The sequence below is a fragment of the Chrysoperla carnea genome, chromosome 1 (assembly GCF_905475395.1).
Source record: "Chrysoperla carnea chromosome 1, inChrCarn1.1, whole genome shotgun sequence".
NCBI classification, from domain to species: Eukaryota; Metazoa; Arthropoda; class Insecta; order Neuroptera; family Chrysopidae; genus Chrysoperla; species Chrysoperla carnea.
This window is the reverse complement of record NC_058337.1, coordinates 57,554,724-57,573,927: the sequence shown is the minus strand read 5'-3', so window position 1 is coordinate 57,573,927 and position 19,204 is coordinate 57,554,724. Positions and strand designations below refer to the sequence as shown.

The 19,204-nt window shown below is 28.5% G+C and overlaps 1 protein-coding gene across 1 annotated transcript in view; it reads left to right on the top strand.

The window, feature by feature from the left end:
* Positions 1–19,204, top strand: part of LOC123305999 (pyrokinin-1 receptor-like) — a 125,953-nt gene that overhangs the window by 94,682 nt on the left and 12,067 nt on the right. The window contains exon 2 of the mRNA XM_044887863.1: positions 10,814–11,040. Coding sequence (XP_044743798.1) covers positions 10,814–11,040 — 227 coding nt within the window. The remainder of the gene's footprint in view (positions 1–10,813; positions 11,041–19,204) is intronic.

Sequence of the window (19,204 nt, the reverse complement as noted above, 5' to 3'; positions counted from 1 at the left end):
TACAAAGGATTACGCAAAGAAGCAAAAAAAACAACTATTTATCAGTTTTTAGTCTAATACAATATGCTTCCTTGTTTTACTTATAATGGGAGAGCCAGGTGAAAAATAAATTCGTTGAATTTACTAAATCTTATTATTTGAGGGTTATTTATAGTAGTTGTGTACACTGCGGTCAGTCAGGCAAAAGATAGAACAAAGATTAGAAATATGATATCGAAACGGTTATGGAATAACACGGAAATCATAACCGTTTCGATAGCATATATCTGACCCTTCTTCTATCGTTCGCTTGAATGACCACAGTATGTGTGTGTAACAGCTACCATAACCAATCCTCAAATAATGAGCTTTAGTAAATTCAACTAATTTTTTTGGCCTGTCTCTTAATCACTTATATATTGATGCAAGAATTAATTAAAAGTTTCAAACTGTATCTTACAATCTTTTCGAATTGAATACAGTAATAAGATTCACCAGGAAGTTATTGATCAATCCGCTTAAGGGCAGATCCATTATGGTTTGTTTATACTACAGTGCATGGTAAATATTAAATAAGCGGATTATATTGAAAATGTAAATGTAAATGTAAAGGTTTAAATACAAGGTGTGCTATTTGCATTCAATCGTAGCTATCGCAATTCCTAAAAAGCTATAGTAATATAGTTTATATCAAAATATTTCTTACTTTATCAACTCGGGAGTGTTATTCAGAAATTTGTTATTTAATTGCACAAGATACTCATTCGAAATCTGATGAAATTAATTTTTTGAAGCGAATCTCCTCTTAAGCATAACTATCACTAACATTGTCATTGTTGAGGAATTTTCAAATTGAAACATTATAATTTACGATGGCTTATCTAATTAAGGGTCTAGTTAAAGATACCCTTCAAAAAAATGATAATTAATAGCAATTGGTAAATTACAGTAATAGGTTGGCTGATAAGTCCTCGGTCTGACACATAGATGGCGTCGCTAGTATTAAATGCATATTATTTTTATATAGTACCAACCTTCAAATGATTCGTGTCAAAATTTGACGTCTGTAAGTCAATTAGTTTGTGAGATAGAGCGTCTTTTGTGAAGCAACTTTTGTTATTGTGAAAAAAATGGAAAAAAAGGAATTTCGTGTTTTGATAAAATACTGTTTTCTGAAGGGAAAAAATACAGTGGAAGCAAAAACTTGGCTTGATAATGAGTTTCCGGACTCTGTATTTTTTCCCTTCAGAAAACAGTATTTTATCAAAACACGAAATTCCATTTTTTCCATTTTTTTCACAATAACAAAAGTTGCTTCACGCTCTATCTCACAAACTAATTGACTTACAGACGTCAAATTTTGACACGAATCATTTGAAGGTTGGTACTATATAAAAATAATATGCATTTAATACTAGCGACGCCATCTATGTGTCAGACCGGGGACTTATCAGCCAACCTGTTAAAGATATGAGTATGCTTATCACGTTCCTTATTACTTGCCACGTTTTCGAATGTAAATCGAACAATTATAGTTATTGTGTTTCAGCTACCCTCTCAACTCCCTTACACTCCGATTTTGCACTTACTTTGCCTTTCTAATACCAAAGCTCATAGATAAAATGGGATAGGCGTATAGGTTTTTAATTTTCTTTTACAAAATAAGAATTTTTGACTCTTTTGATATTCTGCTTAAGTCTTAAAGAATTTCTTCTTAAAGACGAAATTATTACTGACATTGAAATTTTCTAAATTTAATATATACATAGGCTCTATTATTGTAACATGAAAACAATAGCAAAATTGTATGCTTAAAAAATAATTTTTCACAAAATACATTACATTTTCTTTGGCAATATATGAAATATTTTTTATTGTATATTGGAAGAAATCCCCAACCCATTTATAGTACTTTAATCTTGTTTTTATTTCTTTTAGGTTTATCATGAAACATAACAACACCTGATACAAAATATAAGAAAGTTATATAAGATATACTCTTTTCTCTTTTCTCTTTATAACTAAAGTACTACACTAAAGTACAGTAAAATATTCAAGTTTAAGTATACCTAGAAATCCATTTACTTTCAGTTCCTAACTAATATAATAAAAATGTATGGATCATTCATCATTTTATTAAAATTCATACAAACTTATTCTTAAATCAGTTTCGAATGTTGGTATTACGAGAGTAATCCACCTGTAATAATAATAATCAATTACAACAATTAATGAATAAAAGTAAATTTTCCTCGATTTATTTTTCATAAATTAAAAACTTAAAATACACATTTAATTCAAACAAATTTTGTTTGATACCTAAAACAAAACTAGTTTCATTTGAGTTTAAAGCCACGTTTTAATGGAATCTATCTTTAAAGATGAGGCAGATACAAAAAAAAATTTATTAACAATAAATTGTTGATATCAAAGAAGATTATCTCACAGGAACCTTGTTTAGTTTAGGTTTATTGACGTTTGACTGCAGATTCCCATTTTTTACAGTATACGTATAAAAAAATGTTTTGGAATTTTGAAACTCTGATGGGTCATGAAGTTTATTAAACTTCCCTAAATCCAAAAATTTAGTATTTTTAGTTAATTTTTACATTTAATTTTTATCAAAAGGAATCCATGTTTCGAAAGAAAGTGTAAAACAAAAACTGTCATTTTTAAAAGGAAGAACTTTCTAATTTCTTTCTAACGGAAACGAGTTGACTTTTAACTGACTTTGAAGATCGGCATTAAAAAAATTATTCGTAGCACAGAAGCTGCGTTAGATAAGCGATTGAAAAAATACCATTTTTCTAAAAATCGAATATTGATATTGCTAAAATGGAATTTTTATTTTTCAAGAATTTTCATTTCAAAAACTAAGCGTCTAGAAAAAAAAATCACAAGAGGTTTTTTTTTTTTAAAACTGATCAAAAAATATAAAAATATATTTTATTTTGAAAAAATTCATAACTTTGTACTGTTTAGACCCCCCACCCTTTGTTTATTGGTCGATTTTTTCATTAAGGAACTTGACCTCTCAAATTCCAAATCCCTTTTTGATAACAAATTTTATTCAAATCGGACATAGCTTCATTTCTTTCGGCAATTCGCTAAAAAAACTTTCTGTATCTGTCGGACCCTATACGAAAGATCTTATAACAGAGTGAATAAGGACTTCTGGGCATACGGTATATTATGTTAGCAGTCTTAAAGATGCGGTTTTTTGGGAATAAAAGTATATCTAGCCAAATTTATTCAGATGTCAAAATATATATTTCAAAAAAAAAAAAAAAACATCATTCAATTTTTTATAGAACGTGTTTTTTAATATTCAAAATTAAATATGCAATTTATTCAAGAATTTGGTTTCATTTATTCAAATTTAAAGAACCTGTGAAAATATACACAAACTATTCAACTATAAATAACTACAATACTTTCAGTAATGACGAACATTAATTAAATAATAACTTGATATGTAATAAATATTATGACGTGAAAGCAATCAGCTTAAACTTGTTTTATTAATTTTATTGATTTTGATTATGTTATAGATGTAAGTTTCATAATTTAAATTCATAAGTGAAATTTACAAAATTTAAAGAGGGTACGGAACGCTATACTCACACTTTAAACATATCTAAGAACACTCTCCAGTAAATTACCTTTTTTAGAGCATTCTTCAAACTGAACTGATATGATTGAGAATTATAGTCTATTTTTAACCCACGAACTGTAGAAAGGGGTGTTATAAGTTTGACAGCTATGTGTGTCTATCTGTACCATCGTAGCTCCTAACCGATTTTAATTTTTTTTGGTTTCGTTTGAAAGATTATTTAACGGAAAGTGTTTTAAGCTATGTTTCAAGTGCGAGTTTAGGGTTCCGTACCCGAAAAAACTAAAGAATTGGTGACGATCTTCAAAATGCTTTAAGGGAAAAGGTCATTTAATGGAGAGTGTAAATTTCACTTAAAACACCGATGTTTTTGGTTCGGGGGTTAAATAAAATTTTTAAGCAATTACACCGTAAAGCAAAGTCCGTTTTAATTAAGTAAAAGTACACCGACTTTTATAAATATTTGACATTATACGGGGCTGAAAACAGCGCATCCTAGAGGACTATGCGTTACCTTTATTAAATGTTGTTCTAATTTTTTTTAACTTTTTTTTTTTAATTTTTTCAAAATTTTTACTTTACGTGACTTTACCTTAAATAATTGATAGTGGAAAGTGTTATATAATGAACCCTCAGGATAAAATAGATCTTGACTGCGTCAGTTGACAATTTCTTACTCCAATCCTGATTGTGAAATCATCAACACTAAAATTATTTTTTCAATAAATCAATTTTGTTATGATTGGAAAATTAAAATTAATTATTGTAGAGAAAAATTTCAAGGATATATTTTTTATATCAATTTTTCTTTTAAGTTTTTGTTGGTAATAGATTGAATCCGGTCGCAAGTAAAGTGAAAACTTTTTTCCGGTATAAAAAAATCTAGAAAAGAATTAATGTATTCTGGATACGACACCCTGCCCTAAACTCTAATATACGGAAGGCCATTTTAGTCATAGTTCAAATCAATTGATAGAATTTTAAGGCTTATCCATCCGAAAATTATCAATATGAATGCCGTTTATACCTTTCGATCGGCACCTCAACGAATTCGATATCATTTTTTGTTCGCGCGATATCGACGACGAAAAAAATGTCTACGGACGTACGCGCGTACATAGATGCATACGTACGTATATACGTACGTACGTACGAACACACACACACACACACACACTTCTCCAAATTAGTGCCAATGCCTTGTCCTAACGATGAAACGTAAAGATATGTTGGAAATTTCAAATTCGAAAATCGTACCCATTGCAATAACTTCCCTATAGTAAGAAGTTAAAAATAAATGTTTTTCAGCTATATTATCTTCATGACTATACAGAGAGGATAAAACTAATTTGTCTACAACTTAAGGTTGTATTTGTTCTTGACTAGGGACCTAACAACATTCTAGCCAATAATCTACTACAAACAATTACACCAAAACTATTCACGTCAAATTAGCACTATTCTATAATCATGCAGAAGGTTTTAGGTAACATATAGATTGTAGATGTTGTATTCCAATTATCTATCATTCATTCATTGTGTGGTTTCAAACTTCTCAGAATCAATCATCTATAAAATAGAGATATACATTTCCCATAAGGATTCATTAAGATCCTTTTCAAATTACAGTTAACTTTAATCAATTTTTTTTAATTATTGGGAATTTTTTTTTTTTTTTTTTTTATTCCTATTTTCTATTATCAGTTCTTAAAAGAACTATAAATAGATCTAGTGACTAAAAGGTTGACTTGAACGGTAATCACCTGAATTTGCTTAAACTAAGTATTTGAATTGCCTTAATCTAATGATTATGTAAAATAAATCAAAATTTTAAATCTAGCACATTTTGTCTGTGAGTCTGTTCACAATGACTGTTAAATAAACCTAAATCTTAAATCTAGCACGTTTTGTCTTTTTAGTAAGTTCACAATGACCGTTAAATAAATTTAAATCTTAAATCTAGCACGTTTTGTCTGTTTAGTCTGTTCACACTGTCACAATTGTCCAAGAGTTATCATTTCAGAGTTTGGATGCTGCTCAATGCGTGGCGGCTATCTGTAACTGAATCGCGCAATTTTTTTACACACTTCGAGACTTCGGTGAATATCGTCATTGCGCACATACCACGGAGATTATGAGCCACAGGTCCACATAGGTTTAAGTATTGTTTTATATACTAACACTTTCTTGTTCAATGATAGCTTAGAATTTGGACCCAAAAGCCAGTATAAAGTAGAAAATTACAAGTTTAGCTGTTTTCTTTTCAACCAGATGTGTTAACGCTAAGTTAGTCTTCTATCAAGGTGTATACCCAGATATTTGACTTCATTCGACTGTTATCAGAAATCGATTATTCAAACAATTTAACATTAAAATACAGGTGTCCGAATTTAAACTATTAAGCTAAATGGTTTTTTGGATCCTATGTTGTTTGTTATAAAATAACATAACTTTTATTGGAAAAATTATTTAATAATCCTAATATCTATAATAGACAACGAAAGCAAAAATTTGTCTATACTTTATATAAAATTAGAAATAGTAAATAGAAGAGAAAAACTTCAAACAAATCTTTATAAAAACTCATCAACTTTTGTAGGAAATTTTTTTTTTTTGAAAGTTAATAATAATAATAGTAGATATATTTTTAATTTTATAGAAATCGAATGAGAAAAAGTATCGATAAATTTTTGTATTTCAAACAGATTTCAAAAAGTTTCAAACAAGAAATATTTGTTATCTTATAAAGAATAACTAATCTAATCTAAACCTCTCCCTAATTTTCTAATTTAAACGTTTTCGTTTTGGTCTAAGAAACGGTGTAAGGTCGATCTTCACCCATCTGGTAACCAGATGAGACATATGTTTTATGAAATTTTATTAATTTTTAAACACTACTATCATAGTCTTTCTATCGAAAAGTGTTCATGGCTATTTTTAACTAAATTAATTTTTATCAATTTTTCCCCGGAACGGTTTTTTTTAGGCAAGCCTATACCATTATTTTCGTAAATAAATTATCTTTTTTCTGGCACCAATTTCGATTGGTTAACAGATCGATGTAATTACCTACCTGAGTTATATCGACCTACCTGTTCATATGGTATGAACAGATCTACACCGATCAGTTATTAAATCGAAGAAAGTTACTTTAATTACGAATTAGTATCAGAAGAAAGATACTTTAATTACGAAAATAATGGTACAGGTTTTCCTGAAAAGAAACCGTTCATAGGATTAAAATTAATTTAATTAAAAGTAGCCATGAACACTTTTCGATAGACAAACTATGATAGGAGTGTTTAAAAGTCAATAAAATTTCTTGGTTATCAGATGGGTGAAGATCGTCGACTTTATATCGTCTCTTGTATTATTATCTCTTTTCACTTATGAGCTTGAGTTAGTTTTGGGATTAAATATTGTTCTCCGAGCAAAACAACTTTTATTTGGATCAATTTTTCTAAAATCACTTTAATAATAATTTTTCTGTTGATTGTTTAAAATTATATGTTGGTAATTTTTTTAAAGATTCTCATTCTCACCTTATATGCAGATATGAACCGATTAAACTTAAAAATAAAGGATGTTAGTAAACAAGAAGTAAGTGGCAGTCCAGTTTACTTCCTATCGTTGAGTTCAAAACGTGAACATCTTGTTATTTTATAGATACATTTCAATAAAAATAATAATATTGATAAAAATTTTATTTCAATAATATAAGAAATTCAATTTTAGAACATAATAAATCACTTAGTGTTTATGTATAAATTAGCCTTCAATATAAAATATATTAGATATGAATAATATAGTTAGTTATTGGCAATATTATATTAATTAACTTTTGATTAGCAGCAAACTATTTACATTTGTTTTGTTTTTTTACTACTATCTAGTATAATTATTATTGCTGAATAATTATGTTTTCATTAATCATTTGGTTATAAGTTGTAAAACATTATGGGCATAATATTTACAGCATATTATTAAAAATAAGCAATTCAACATTATTTTGATGTACCCAAACATGTGTGTTTTATGTACACACCGTGTCTTGGGAAGAAGGTCATTGGAATGCTCACAGAGAATCTGGAAAAGCTTTCGGATTTCATAATTTCTCCTTGCTTGCAAGCCGTTGTTGATATCTGGGCTTATTTATTTCTCCTGGTCATCCCTACTATATGGAATGATTGGCCTGTTGGATATCCTTGTCTGCACCAGACAGAGCACCAGGTTATCCTTCATAATGATAACAATTGTTTTGCATTATTTCATACTTAAGAGAAGGCCGATTTTCTTTATTTTTTTTATTTAGATCGTTCAACATGGTTTTTATTTCCGTAGTGCAGTTTTATCCGTCCGCCATGATAGTCTTAACTTTCCATTATAGCTTGTAGGAATACGTTATTTACATGTAACGAAATATTTTTGTTCTACAGAATTCTTGTCAAGTATAAATTTTGCAAATGAATTAAGATAAATTCCGAAAAAAAGAGGTCTTCTTATTTCTTTTCAGGTCAAAATATAGCAGTGATGAAAAATATGCGTATACCACAGACAGTAATCCCAAAGGACGATAGTTTAAGGTAAAGCGTTTTTGGAAGCTGGTTGTAGGGCTTTGTTGAAGATTTTTTTAATGGTAGTCCGAAAAAAAATCACTTTATTTGGGAAATAGGTTAATAAACTTAAGTATTAATATTCCTATCTTTCTTATTCGATTTTTGATAATGTCTCTAAAAATCCACCTTTCAAGCCGTTAGATGAGCTCAATTAACGATTTATTAATTTGAATTTATCGTATGTGTTTCTACATATGTACATAAATTCGAAGGTTATCATGATATCTATTTTTCGATTCAAGATCCTTCGAATTACTTACCTATTGATTAATTTGGCTTTTGACGTTTAATGAGTAGGTCGTAAAATGTGAAAATGCGTGTTGGCACCTTAATTAACTCAAACATAACAAAATCTGGTTTACTTGTGAAGAACTTATTACCTAATATCGATATATCAATTATTATTGTCTTTTTTAAATTTTTTTCAATGTTTCAAAATAATTTTATCTGATTAAAAAATATGAATATAAAATTGAATTTTAATTTCTTAGAACTTAAGCAACTTTTATTCAGAGAATATAAAGTTTCTACCGTAGCAAAAGACTCGCGCAAAGTGCAAAAGTTTTTTCTCTTGGCGCTTAGTTTTCGAAATAAAAATTATTGAAAATTTCTCTGAGGGAATTCACTTAACTAACGCAGCTCCTGCATTAATACGTCCATTCTAAAATGTCATGTTCTCTCTTATATCGTTCGAACATTTAAATAGGTTAATTTTTGACTATTTTATAGCCAATAAATCGTGGTCTTGTAATTTGGTTTGCGAGTTTATTATCATCGGGTGCATTGGCGGCGTGTGAATTGTCGCGAATGGATTATCATCGAAAGAGAGACACCTATAAAAACATATGTTTATTATAATGTCCATCCATACAGTGTGTTGTTACACTGTTGTTTTTATTAAAACTTTGTACTAAATATGAAATTCTATACAATGTAATAATGTTCAATGAAATATCAAATTCAGTAAAATATCCATTGTACACGATGTTGGAAATAATTTAACCTTAAATTAATTTAGTTAAATCTGTACCCACATAATTATCTACAAACAACTAAATAGAATTTGAACTATGGCTGACTACTAATATATCAATTTATTATTCTTTCTATTCATTATTATTAATGTACAATTTATCCAATAAAAGAAATGTATTGATTTCCAGAAAAATTATCTAAAACAACGTGATCATATTTAATTAGTCACGTGATTCGAACTAATGATTTGTGTTTTGTAATTGTTTTTATAAAAATAAAAAGATTAAAAAAAAAACATTGAAAGGATGACATTATTATCGGTTATAAATAAACTGGACACTTTTTACACGTAATAAAAACCTAAACTTCCAAAGTATGATTGTAGCCAAAATCGTCCGACCGTATAATTACCCATCCTAAGCCGTCAATTTTAGTTACAAAATAATGATTTTTCAAAAAATGTTCAATTTTCTTTCAACCTTTTTATATAAATAAACTAACTTCTTTGCCGTATCTATGTTGTACCTAGAATATAAAGAAGCATTAAAATCAATCATCAAAAACAATTGCATAAAAATAACAAGTCTTTGATATAAAACAATTTTAGGTCAATCGGGTCAAGTTCATGTCGTCAATTTCGTTTAAATAAAATAATAATAAAAAAAAGAAAAAATAAGTCGACGACTATTATTATTTTCGTGTGGTAAAGCCAAGCTATTGTCTTTGTGTTTCAGTCCCGATTTTAAGTATAGTCATTATTTATTTACAAACATCAAAACCTTGACAAATGAAAATAGCTATTGTTTTCAAAAACTGTGGTCAAGTGTAAATTCAATTGACACAAAAAAAGATTCCTTACCGTATTCAGAACAGAAAAGATTCTTTTACCGTAATTATTACATAATATTTTTATCACTTAACTGTAGCTGTAACTTACTGTAGCTTAAGGCTGTAGATTCCAGAAAACTGGTTCCCTCCAATCTTCAGATCAAAAACAAAACCTCCGGGTATCTTTGAATTAAAAAAAAAAAAAAGATTTGACACAAATAATGGAAAACTTAAGAAAACAAGTCTAAACGAAAGACTTTCATAAACAACCTGGAAAGTTACCCAAGGTTATTATTTTATGTTTTGTTTACTAGACCTTGTATACAATTTTTCTTGTATCAAAACATCAAAGACTTTCGGTTATAATTGATGTTTATTTATGATACAATGGCGTAAACATATTTAAACAAATATTTTGTCAAGAAATCTTAATAGAAGAGGATTGAAAACAATTCGGCCATACGAGCCTTAGACACAGAGTGTAATTTTTTTCGACTAATCGAATTTTTTTATTTGTCTGTCAACATTTATTTATTTATTTATTTATTATTTTATGTTTTGTTTACTAAATTTTGTATACAATTTTTTTTTAAACACCAAATCATTTCGATTATCATGGATGTTTATATATGATATAATGGCGTAAACATATATAGACTAGAATTCACTCTCACTAGGACTTGAATCCGGACCTCTTGGATTCATGCCAAGCACCTTGCCCATTTGGCCATACGTGCTCTTGACCCAAGTTTCCTATTTTCAATTTCTAAAAGTTAATAACAATTTTTGTTTTTTGTTTCAGTTGCTGTGGTTGTTGCATTTTTTTTATGTTGGGCACCATTTCATGCTCAACGTTTAGTTGCCATTTATGGAACATTACCATCACCACATAATTCACAATCAAAATCACCTATGCTACGGTTATATGAAGTAGTGACTTATGTTTCTGGAGTTTTATATTATTTATCAACGACAATTAATCCAATGCTGTATCATTTAATGTCGAACAAATTTCGAAGTGCATTTAAGGTATTTTTTTACATAATTTTTTTAATAATAATACATTTACACTAAAGAGCTTCACTGATTAGATGTATATACACATTACTCAAAAGTTATAAAAATTTATCATAATTTAAACGCAACGATAAAAACATCTATATATTTTTAAGCGCTCTGTCATTGGCTAAATATATTAATTGATTAATTATCTCAGAAATTAGCCTTCAGATCGAAATTTGGTAAACATTTTTTTCGTTCGTCTTTATGAGCTTCTTTAGGTCTTTAAGCCAGAAGTTCTGCAGTCAATTATAGAACACCTTGTACATTTAAGTATACTCATTCACAAATCATTTAATTGGCTGAAGAAATTTTAATTTAAAAGAAAAACCAAGAAAATTTTGGTTTCAAGTCAAGAAATAATTTCGAATGCCAAGAAATTTTTCTTGCTAAAAATATGCTAAAAACATACGTCTATAAAAATAAGACACTGTGAAAATTTTCTCAATGAGAAATATGTCCCTCATTTTTTCAAAAATTAATATTGCTAGAAAAATTGTCGATATTTGTTGAATTGTGTAACAGTTATTAACAGAGCGTTTGTTTCTACTGAAATGCATGTGTATGCTCTTCTCATTAACTAATTCAGGTATATTGATTGAACTGTAGATATATGATTCTATTCATAATTTCGAAAAATTATATTATACTTTACATATTCCATAAGTAAAAAGTTTGAAATTTGTGTATACAGAGTGGACCATTTTAATCTATTATGGCTACTAGCTCGTTTTGTAGTTAAGTTTTGTAATAGTGACATATTTTTAAGTCTTATTTCCTCCGAAAGCTAACGATTTTCAAAAAAAATGTTTGCTTATGAGGATCAACTTTCTAATTTAAAGTGTTATCCAATCTCTTACCTTTCTGAATCTAAATTAACTATTGAAATAACCCGTGAAACAACTAGATCCAATCTGATGTCAGAGCACGATCGTATTTTTTTGATTTCCCATACTATGCTCATAGCGAGACAACAACCTTAAGGCCGACATCTATTAAATTTTAAGAGTCAAAAAAATAAAATAACAAAAAATGCTTTAATCAGTCATTCGACTGATTCAGGCACTTTTGATGTTGGAGCCTTCGATTAATATTTAGTTTAAAACGATAATGTATATTGAAATGATGTACTGATTGTTGAAAAAATAATGCTGCAACCAGGCACGAAGCCGAACACCAAACAACACAAAAAGAGGCCAATATCAACAGTATACTGTTTTGTAAACCATATCGCCGTTAATATTATATGAAGTAGGAAGAGTTCTTACGGACGTTTTTATGTATAAAACAAAGAGGGATTGTATATGTGTATAAATGAACGCAGCTGAGCAGACCCATCACATGAATTTGAACACATACCATACCAATCACACACAGTAACACATAACCATAAAACACCATACACACAGTACACATTCCCTCTTTGTTTTATATGTATAAGAACGTCTATAAAAGGTATTCTTTCTTCATATATTTTATATAGCTAACGAGATAGTTTACAATCGATCTATAAAATCGCAAAAAGAATACAATCCATTCAAAGTTCGATGTTATTTATTCGTTTCATTTGGGTTGTTTATGTTTATTTTTCGCTCTGTTCTGATTGCAGAATTAGATAAACTTTTACATACATCATTTAACTTTATTCATGTAACATGATCATATTTGTATGGTCACATAATCGAGAGAGCAATTAATTCGGTAAATGATTGGTGTCATTCTAATGCTTTATCTTTAATTTTGAAGAAATCTCAAATCCAAAAATTTATAGTCAATAATAATAATGGATGTATACAGTTTAAAAAAATTAATCTTTTGTTTTGTTTTGTTTTTTCTTTTGAATGGAATATATTATAATTTTATTTTTAATTTTAACTTTAGTATCGTTCACAATGAAAATAGAATGTATGAAAAATGTAAATTGTGATAAAGTCCAAAGAGACAAATCAAATAAAGCATATCTATTTGGCTTGTTTGTTTTTTAAACTTGTATTCGATCATGTCGTTTGAAATAATTGTATGTGGTTCTAATATCTACGTAAAACATTGTTTCTGTAAAAAAAAAGTTATAAGAACTGTATTTGATCTAAAAAATACGAATAGTTGTAGTGTCCATGCACTTGAAATGGTAAAGCGTTATGGAAATTATAGTTTACAATTAAAAAATTATGTACTCCATCTAACTATAGGTATATGTATTCCACATCCATAAGCGAGTGATAGTTGGAAGACGTTTGAACATTTATATTAGGTGCCGGCCATTATAACTTTGGTTTTCCATTTGGTTTGTACAAAGGCAAATTTTCTTAACAAAGACAGTCATAACTGCATACCTCCTCTTTTTTCTCATTTTCCCTAGGCCATTTCGTGACATGTTCTTTACAGTGTATGTGTATTGTTTAGAAAAAAAAAAATGAAAAATTGAATTATATTAAATTGAAAGTTTACACTTTTTGCGGGCTCTTAAAATCCATCGCTAATCTGAGATGATTTACAAAAGCTAGTCAAATAACCTATTCCACACATACAATGCGAATAACTGATGTAATTAATTAATATTTGAAAAAAAAAATACAAAAAATCACTAAAATGCTTCAACTTTTATATATAATAAATTATTTAAATTATTAGTCTAAATTATTTAAATTTTCAGTTTAAAAAAAATTTTATCTTTACTCTTAAACAGTATTTGAGAATATTCTGTAGAGCTCCAATTTTTCGCCTTTATTAGCCTTTATGCTAAACATTTGCATGTGTATTAAATAAACTCTAAATGTATGCTTTCATTTATTACATTACTAGCGTGATACCCGCCCGCTTCACTGGACTTAAATGTAAAAACCAACGCTTAATAGCCCCCACCTCTCTTGATCTCAGTTATTTTCCTTCCATGACACTCGCAGGGATTGTTTTACAGAGCTAAAATATATGCTCAGTATATCAGAAAAGTTGGCCATGACTTGGTTGACATTTATTATTTTAAATTTTTACAGAAATCTTTTAATTTATGGTGATCAAATGGTGATCAAAATGATGATCATAGATGGAGCAGTAAAATGCCAGATTAAATAAAGAAAAATTTTTTTTTTAAATATACCTATCTTTATAAATTATAGCTCATGTATTATTCAGATGTATTAGCTATATTGTTCTACAGTTTCACTCAAATTCATTCGGTAGTTTTTTTCGTGAAATTGTAACAAACAAACTAACAATCAAACACACATTTATAGGGAAACATATAAAATACTGGCGTGATACCCACCCGCTTTGTTTAAAAGTAAAGATTGATAAAGAACACCGTGTTATAGCTTTCTCCTCTCATGATCTCACTTATACCCTTTCCATAACACTCAAAATAATGGTAGGGTTTGTTTTACTCCGGTAAAATATATTTACGGTGTACGGTTTTCTATTTTTTAAATGTAAAATTTTCATAATTCATTGAGTATGTCAGAAAAGGTGGCCATGAAATGTTTTACATTGACTATTCTTACAGAAATCTATAATTTATGGTAATGTCAAATTAAATTTAATTTTTGTTTTTTAAGTATATTTATAAATAGCTAATGTGTTATTTTGATATATTATTGTTAAGTTTCGTTCAGATTCATTCATTAGTTTTTGCGTGAAAGCGTAACAAACAAACAAACAAAACATCCTTATTTTCAATTTTATAATATATCCCTATATAAGCATATAGGGATAGCAATTAGTTCAAATTGGTTAGAATGATTTAAACAAACCGTTAAATTATGTATAGAGGCAAGCATAGTCAATATATGTATAATCAGTAAATAAAAAAATAGCCGAATTATTGTAACTCTCGAATGTGACATGTCATGTATTTTAAAACCTATGGGTTAGCAGTTATAATTATTTTGATACATTCATTCTTCCTCACAAAATTTCACATTTATAATATATCAGGATTAGTTTGTTATATTCATTCATTCTCACAAAATTTCACATTTATAATATATCAGGATGTTTCAATGTTAGCCAGCTTAATAGACCTGAAAGACTAAACAACATATAATTATGTAGTACTTTGTCAAAGGACACGTAAATGAACAATATTAAATCAAATAAATTCATTATAAAATCGTTTTTGTTTATGAAAATTACGTTTTCATAGTATGCAGTATGCATCAGTAAAACTTACTTTGCGTCACGGTATCTGAAACTTTCAATTACACAATGAATTGATAATTATAGAATATCCATAATTTTTATCTTAATAAAAATATATCCAAAATAATTTTGTCCGATACTCGATAAAACAAGAAAGCCGTTGTCTACAGCGCGAAAAATATTTTTTTTTGATTTTTTATTCATGAAGCTTGTGACGCAATTCAAAATCAGGGCTGGTGAGAGAAATTAAAAATTTTCGATAATTTTTCGATGATGAATGTGTTTCAGACTAGTGATGGATTAGCCATGTTGCAAGGGATTGACTGATTGAAATTTTAAAAAAAGATTTTCTTTTTTTATTTGTAAATAAATTTTACCAAAACCCTCCTCATCCTTCCAAAGTAGATTTACGAAGACTAAGAAAAGGCGGACAAATAGAAGGAAAGTGGAACGAAGTAGAAAAATTTTTGGCCAAGTGGTTTATTTACGATGACTAAAAAAAAACCTTACACTCGTTGATAGAATGTGCTACAAGTACCACGTTGGCTTAATCCGTTTCAGTCTAATCATAATGAGACATCAAGCTACATACAAAATTTCGAATGTGTGATCAATGAAAATTATTTACTGTGAACTATTTTTATGTATGATTCAAATATTTCAGCTGTCTCTTTAACTAAATAGATACGATCCCACGTTCTATACGAATGTCAACTAAATAGCTATCTATTCTTATATATGTCGTAGCCAATTTGGTTAATTAGTCGATCAATTATGGGTCTAGCCCTTTTACTAAACGGCGTCGTTCACCTAGCTACCTGATCGATATTCAGTTATTCAATCAGCTAGACAAATGACTTAGATGGATAACGTTTAACTACTTGCCTAGCCTAGTCATTTAAGTTCAGTTGCATTTTCTATCACTATTTAGTTCCTTTTTCTGGCGCTGAAATCTATATACTGTGAATATTCCGCCGGGTGGAACCAATATTGTTTATTATTTCTCATAATTTAATTAAGTTTATGCAAAAAAAAATTCTATTCAAAACTGGTTTTCAGGACCAGAATTGCAGTACTCAGGTACAAGAAAGGGCGACGAACTTTCAGAAAGTCCACTTTTTTTGAGTGAATCTTCGGTAGAACAGTTACCTTTTGATGGACAGGGATTCTTAAAATATATTTGTAATCCTGCTGTGAATCTGTGTCGCAATAATAGATGTGCTTGTTGTAAAACAAAGTTGTAAAGCAAATGTGTAGTTTGTTATTGAGCTACCCTATTTGATCTCATGCTTTCCAAATAACAATATGTTATATTTTATATCACTTAAATATACAATATCTAACGTCAGAAATTTCATCTTTTTTGTCAAACGTTCACCCTATTTTACGAATGGCCTAAATATCAGCCAGGTAGTTCATTAAATGTTGTATTAGATGCTATAGCTGAATGTCATTCAGGCCGCAAGTTGAACAGCGCTGTTTCGTAATAAGCCTGGGCTGTTAAGTGAACGGCCAATTAAGTTAGTTGGCTGCGACATAATACCCAATAAATAATACCCAATGATGCTTTTAACTTGGTAACAGTGTTTTTGTTCCATAATAATAATTGTACAAGCAAACCCAATTGTTTTAATCCTATTATACTTTATGCTGTTCATTCATAAGCACATATCAATGCAGTAAGTATGTCAATATGCACGACATAAACTGGCTTAAATTTTAATATTAAGGATGTATGAATACGGTAGTGGGGGCACAAATAAAAAAAATTGATATTTTCGATAATTTTTCGTTATCTGTCGTATTTTTCAAAATATCGAAAATTGAAAATTTTGTTTAGTTATTCAGATTTTGATAGTTAGTAAACCAAGGCAAGTATCGAAAAATTTTATTTTTATTTTTCGTCTACTTTCATAAAGATATACTAAAATTCATCATCAAAGTTAAAAAATAATTTCAACCCTAAATCTACCCTGCTCATATATCCTTTATATGGATGGATACATTTGGTTCTTTTCTATGCCATTAGCTAATATGTTTACTTTCTTAGTTTTTTTTATTTTGATTTCATTCGTTCCAAGTGAAAATTATCAAAAGCTTTCAAAATATATCGTTTTTTAAGATTTCTCCATAAAAGAAATGTATTTTATATCGATTTTCAATGATATTTTTCTTAAAAATTTGCATGGATACCTAAGCTGAAATTTTAACCACATATTCTTTGAGTAAAAATCTACCTATAAAAAAATTTTGAGCATTTAAATCAATTATTGTTACTATGCTCATACATCCTTAAGAGAGTTAGCAGACTATGTATTACTGACATTTGCAAAATACATACTACAAAAAATTATTCATCCGTCAGCACTCGCGTCAACTGTTCGGAAATATGTAAGCGTGATGGGAGATTTGCTCACGCGTTTAAACATGCGTCAAATATTTCGCGCGTCAAAAATTCTTTGACTTTGTGCATCATAACCAAACATCATTTTATATAAATTTTTTTTTAATGGACTAGCTAATTAAAAATAGGTTGATTACGTTATTATTGAATGACATTTGAGAGTGAAAAATTAGAGCCGAGAATAATCTAAATAATTAAATTAATTTGAACTAATTTCAGCAAATTTCTACAACAAGTTTTTTAATTTACTGATCGTACTTATATTAAACTAATTACAAGAACAAGCCCGAAAATATCCAAAATTAATATTTTTTTCCTTAAACCTTTACTCTCGTGATGAGAAAAATTCTTACCATTTCTGAAGACTTATATAAAGAAAGAAAAAGTTTCAACCACGTATACCATTTGAAAAATAAAAGTTAGTTATGTTTAAATCTAATTTATTTAAAATTACTTCGAAGAGCTTTCTTTTTTCACCACCTTTGATCGTTTTTCTTAATGATTTCACATGTCACTTAAAACTTTCATTTAAAAAGTAACTTTATAAATTTCTAGACTCAAATATTAAGTTGATTATTAAAATTTTTGTACAAATATATTCTAAAAATGAACTATTGTAATTAAGACAAAGAAAAGAGAAGGGGTCGCCTTTTATTATGAAAATCGTTTTTATTATTTAACTTAACATTAGCTTTCAAGTCCCTCTGGTTTGAAGATTGTAAGTATTAACGACGATAATAAAATATTTGAAAATTGAAAATAGTCGTGAAACAGTCACCAAATTAGCGACTGAGTAACATCACTCAGGAGAATAATTACGATTCGCTTATTGATAATGACGAAGACTACATTGTAGTCGAAATATGCTAATGTTAATTTTTTTTTTGGGTTAGTACCTATACTATTGACTGTTGACTAAAGGCAGAAATGTTTATAAGAAACGCAAAACTCTGCTTTAAAAAACATTTTTTTTTTTGTCTCTTATCAATTCTATAAGTTGAAATAGTCTGGGAATTGATATTTTATACAGATATGTTAAACACATCCAACGTCTAGGGGTCATTCAAGTATTACATAAAAAACTTTCAATATTTTTAGACACCGTCCCAGCAGTAGATGCTAAAAAAAAAGTTATGAACTCCACTCTAAATGATAATAATGATTTTGTCTAAACTTTTATTATATATCTATCAAAATCAATTGTTTTCCAAGAATTGATTTTAAGTCAATTTTTAAAAAACATATTTATTTTTAGTAAGAAATGTGAAAAGAAATTTGATGTACTAAAACAAAAAACTAATACAAAAAAAAACTATTTAAATAAAATTATAAATATTGTTTTGAAAAATTTTGTTATTTTACGTATGAATTATAATATTCGATATTCCTCGCGCCAGCAAAGTAAGAAAAAATTGAACTACGAACGAGTCTCCCCACCCCGTAATCCTGTTTACGTAATATTTGAATTCCCCTTTATGACCGTTAGCCCTTCAACGATGACTCCTAAATACGCTACTGAATTATGTCTTACAGTTATTAATATTTAACAAGTCCCAAGTTAATGTTAATACTTCACAAGTAGTATTGAAAAGAAAT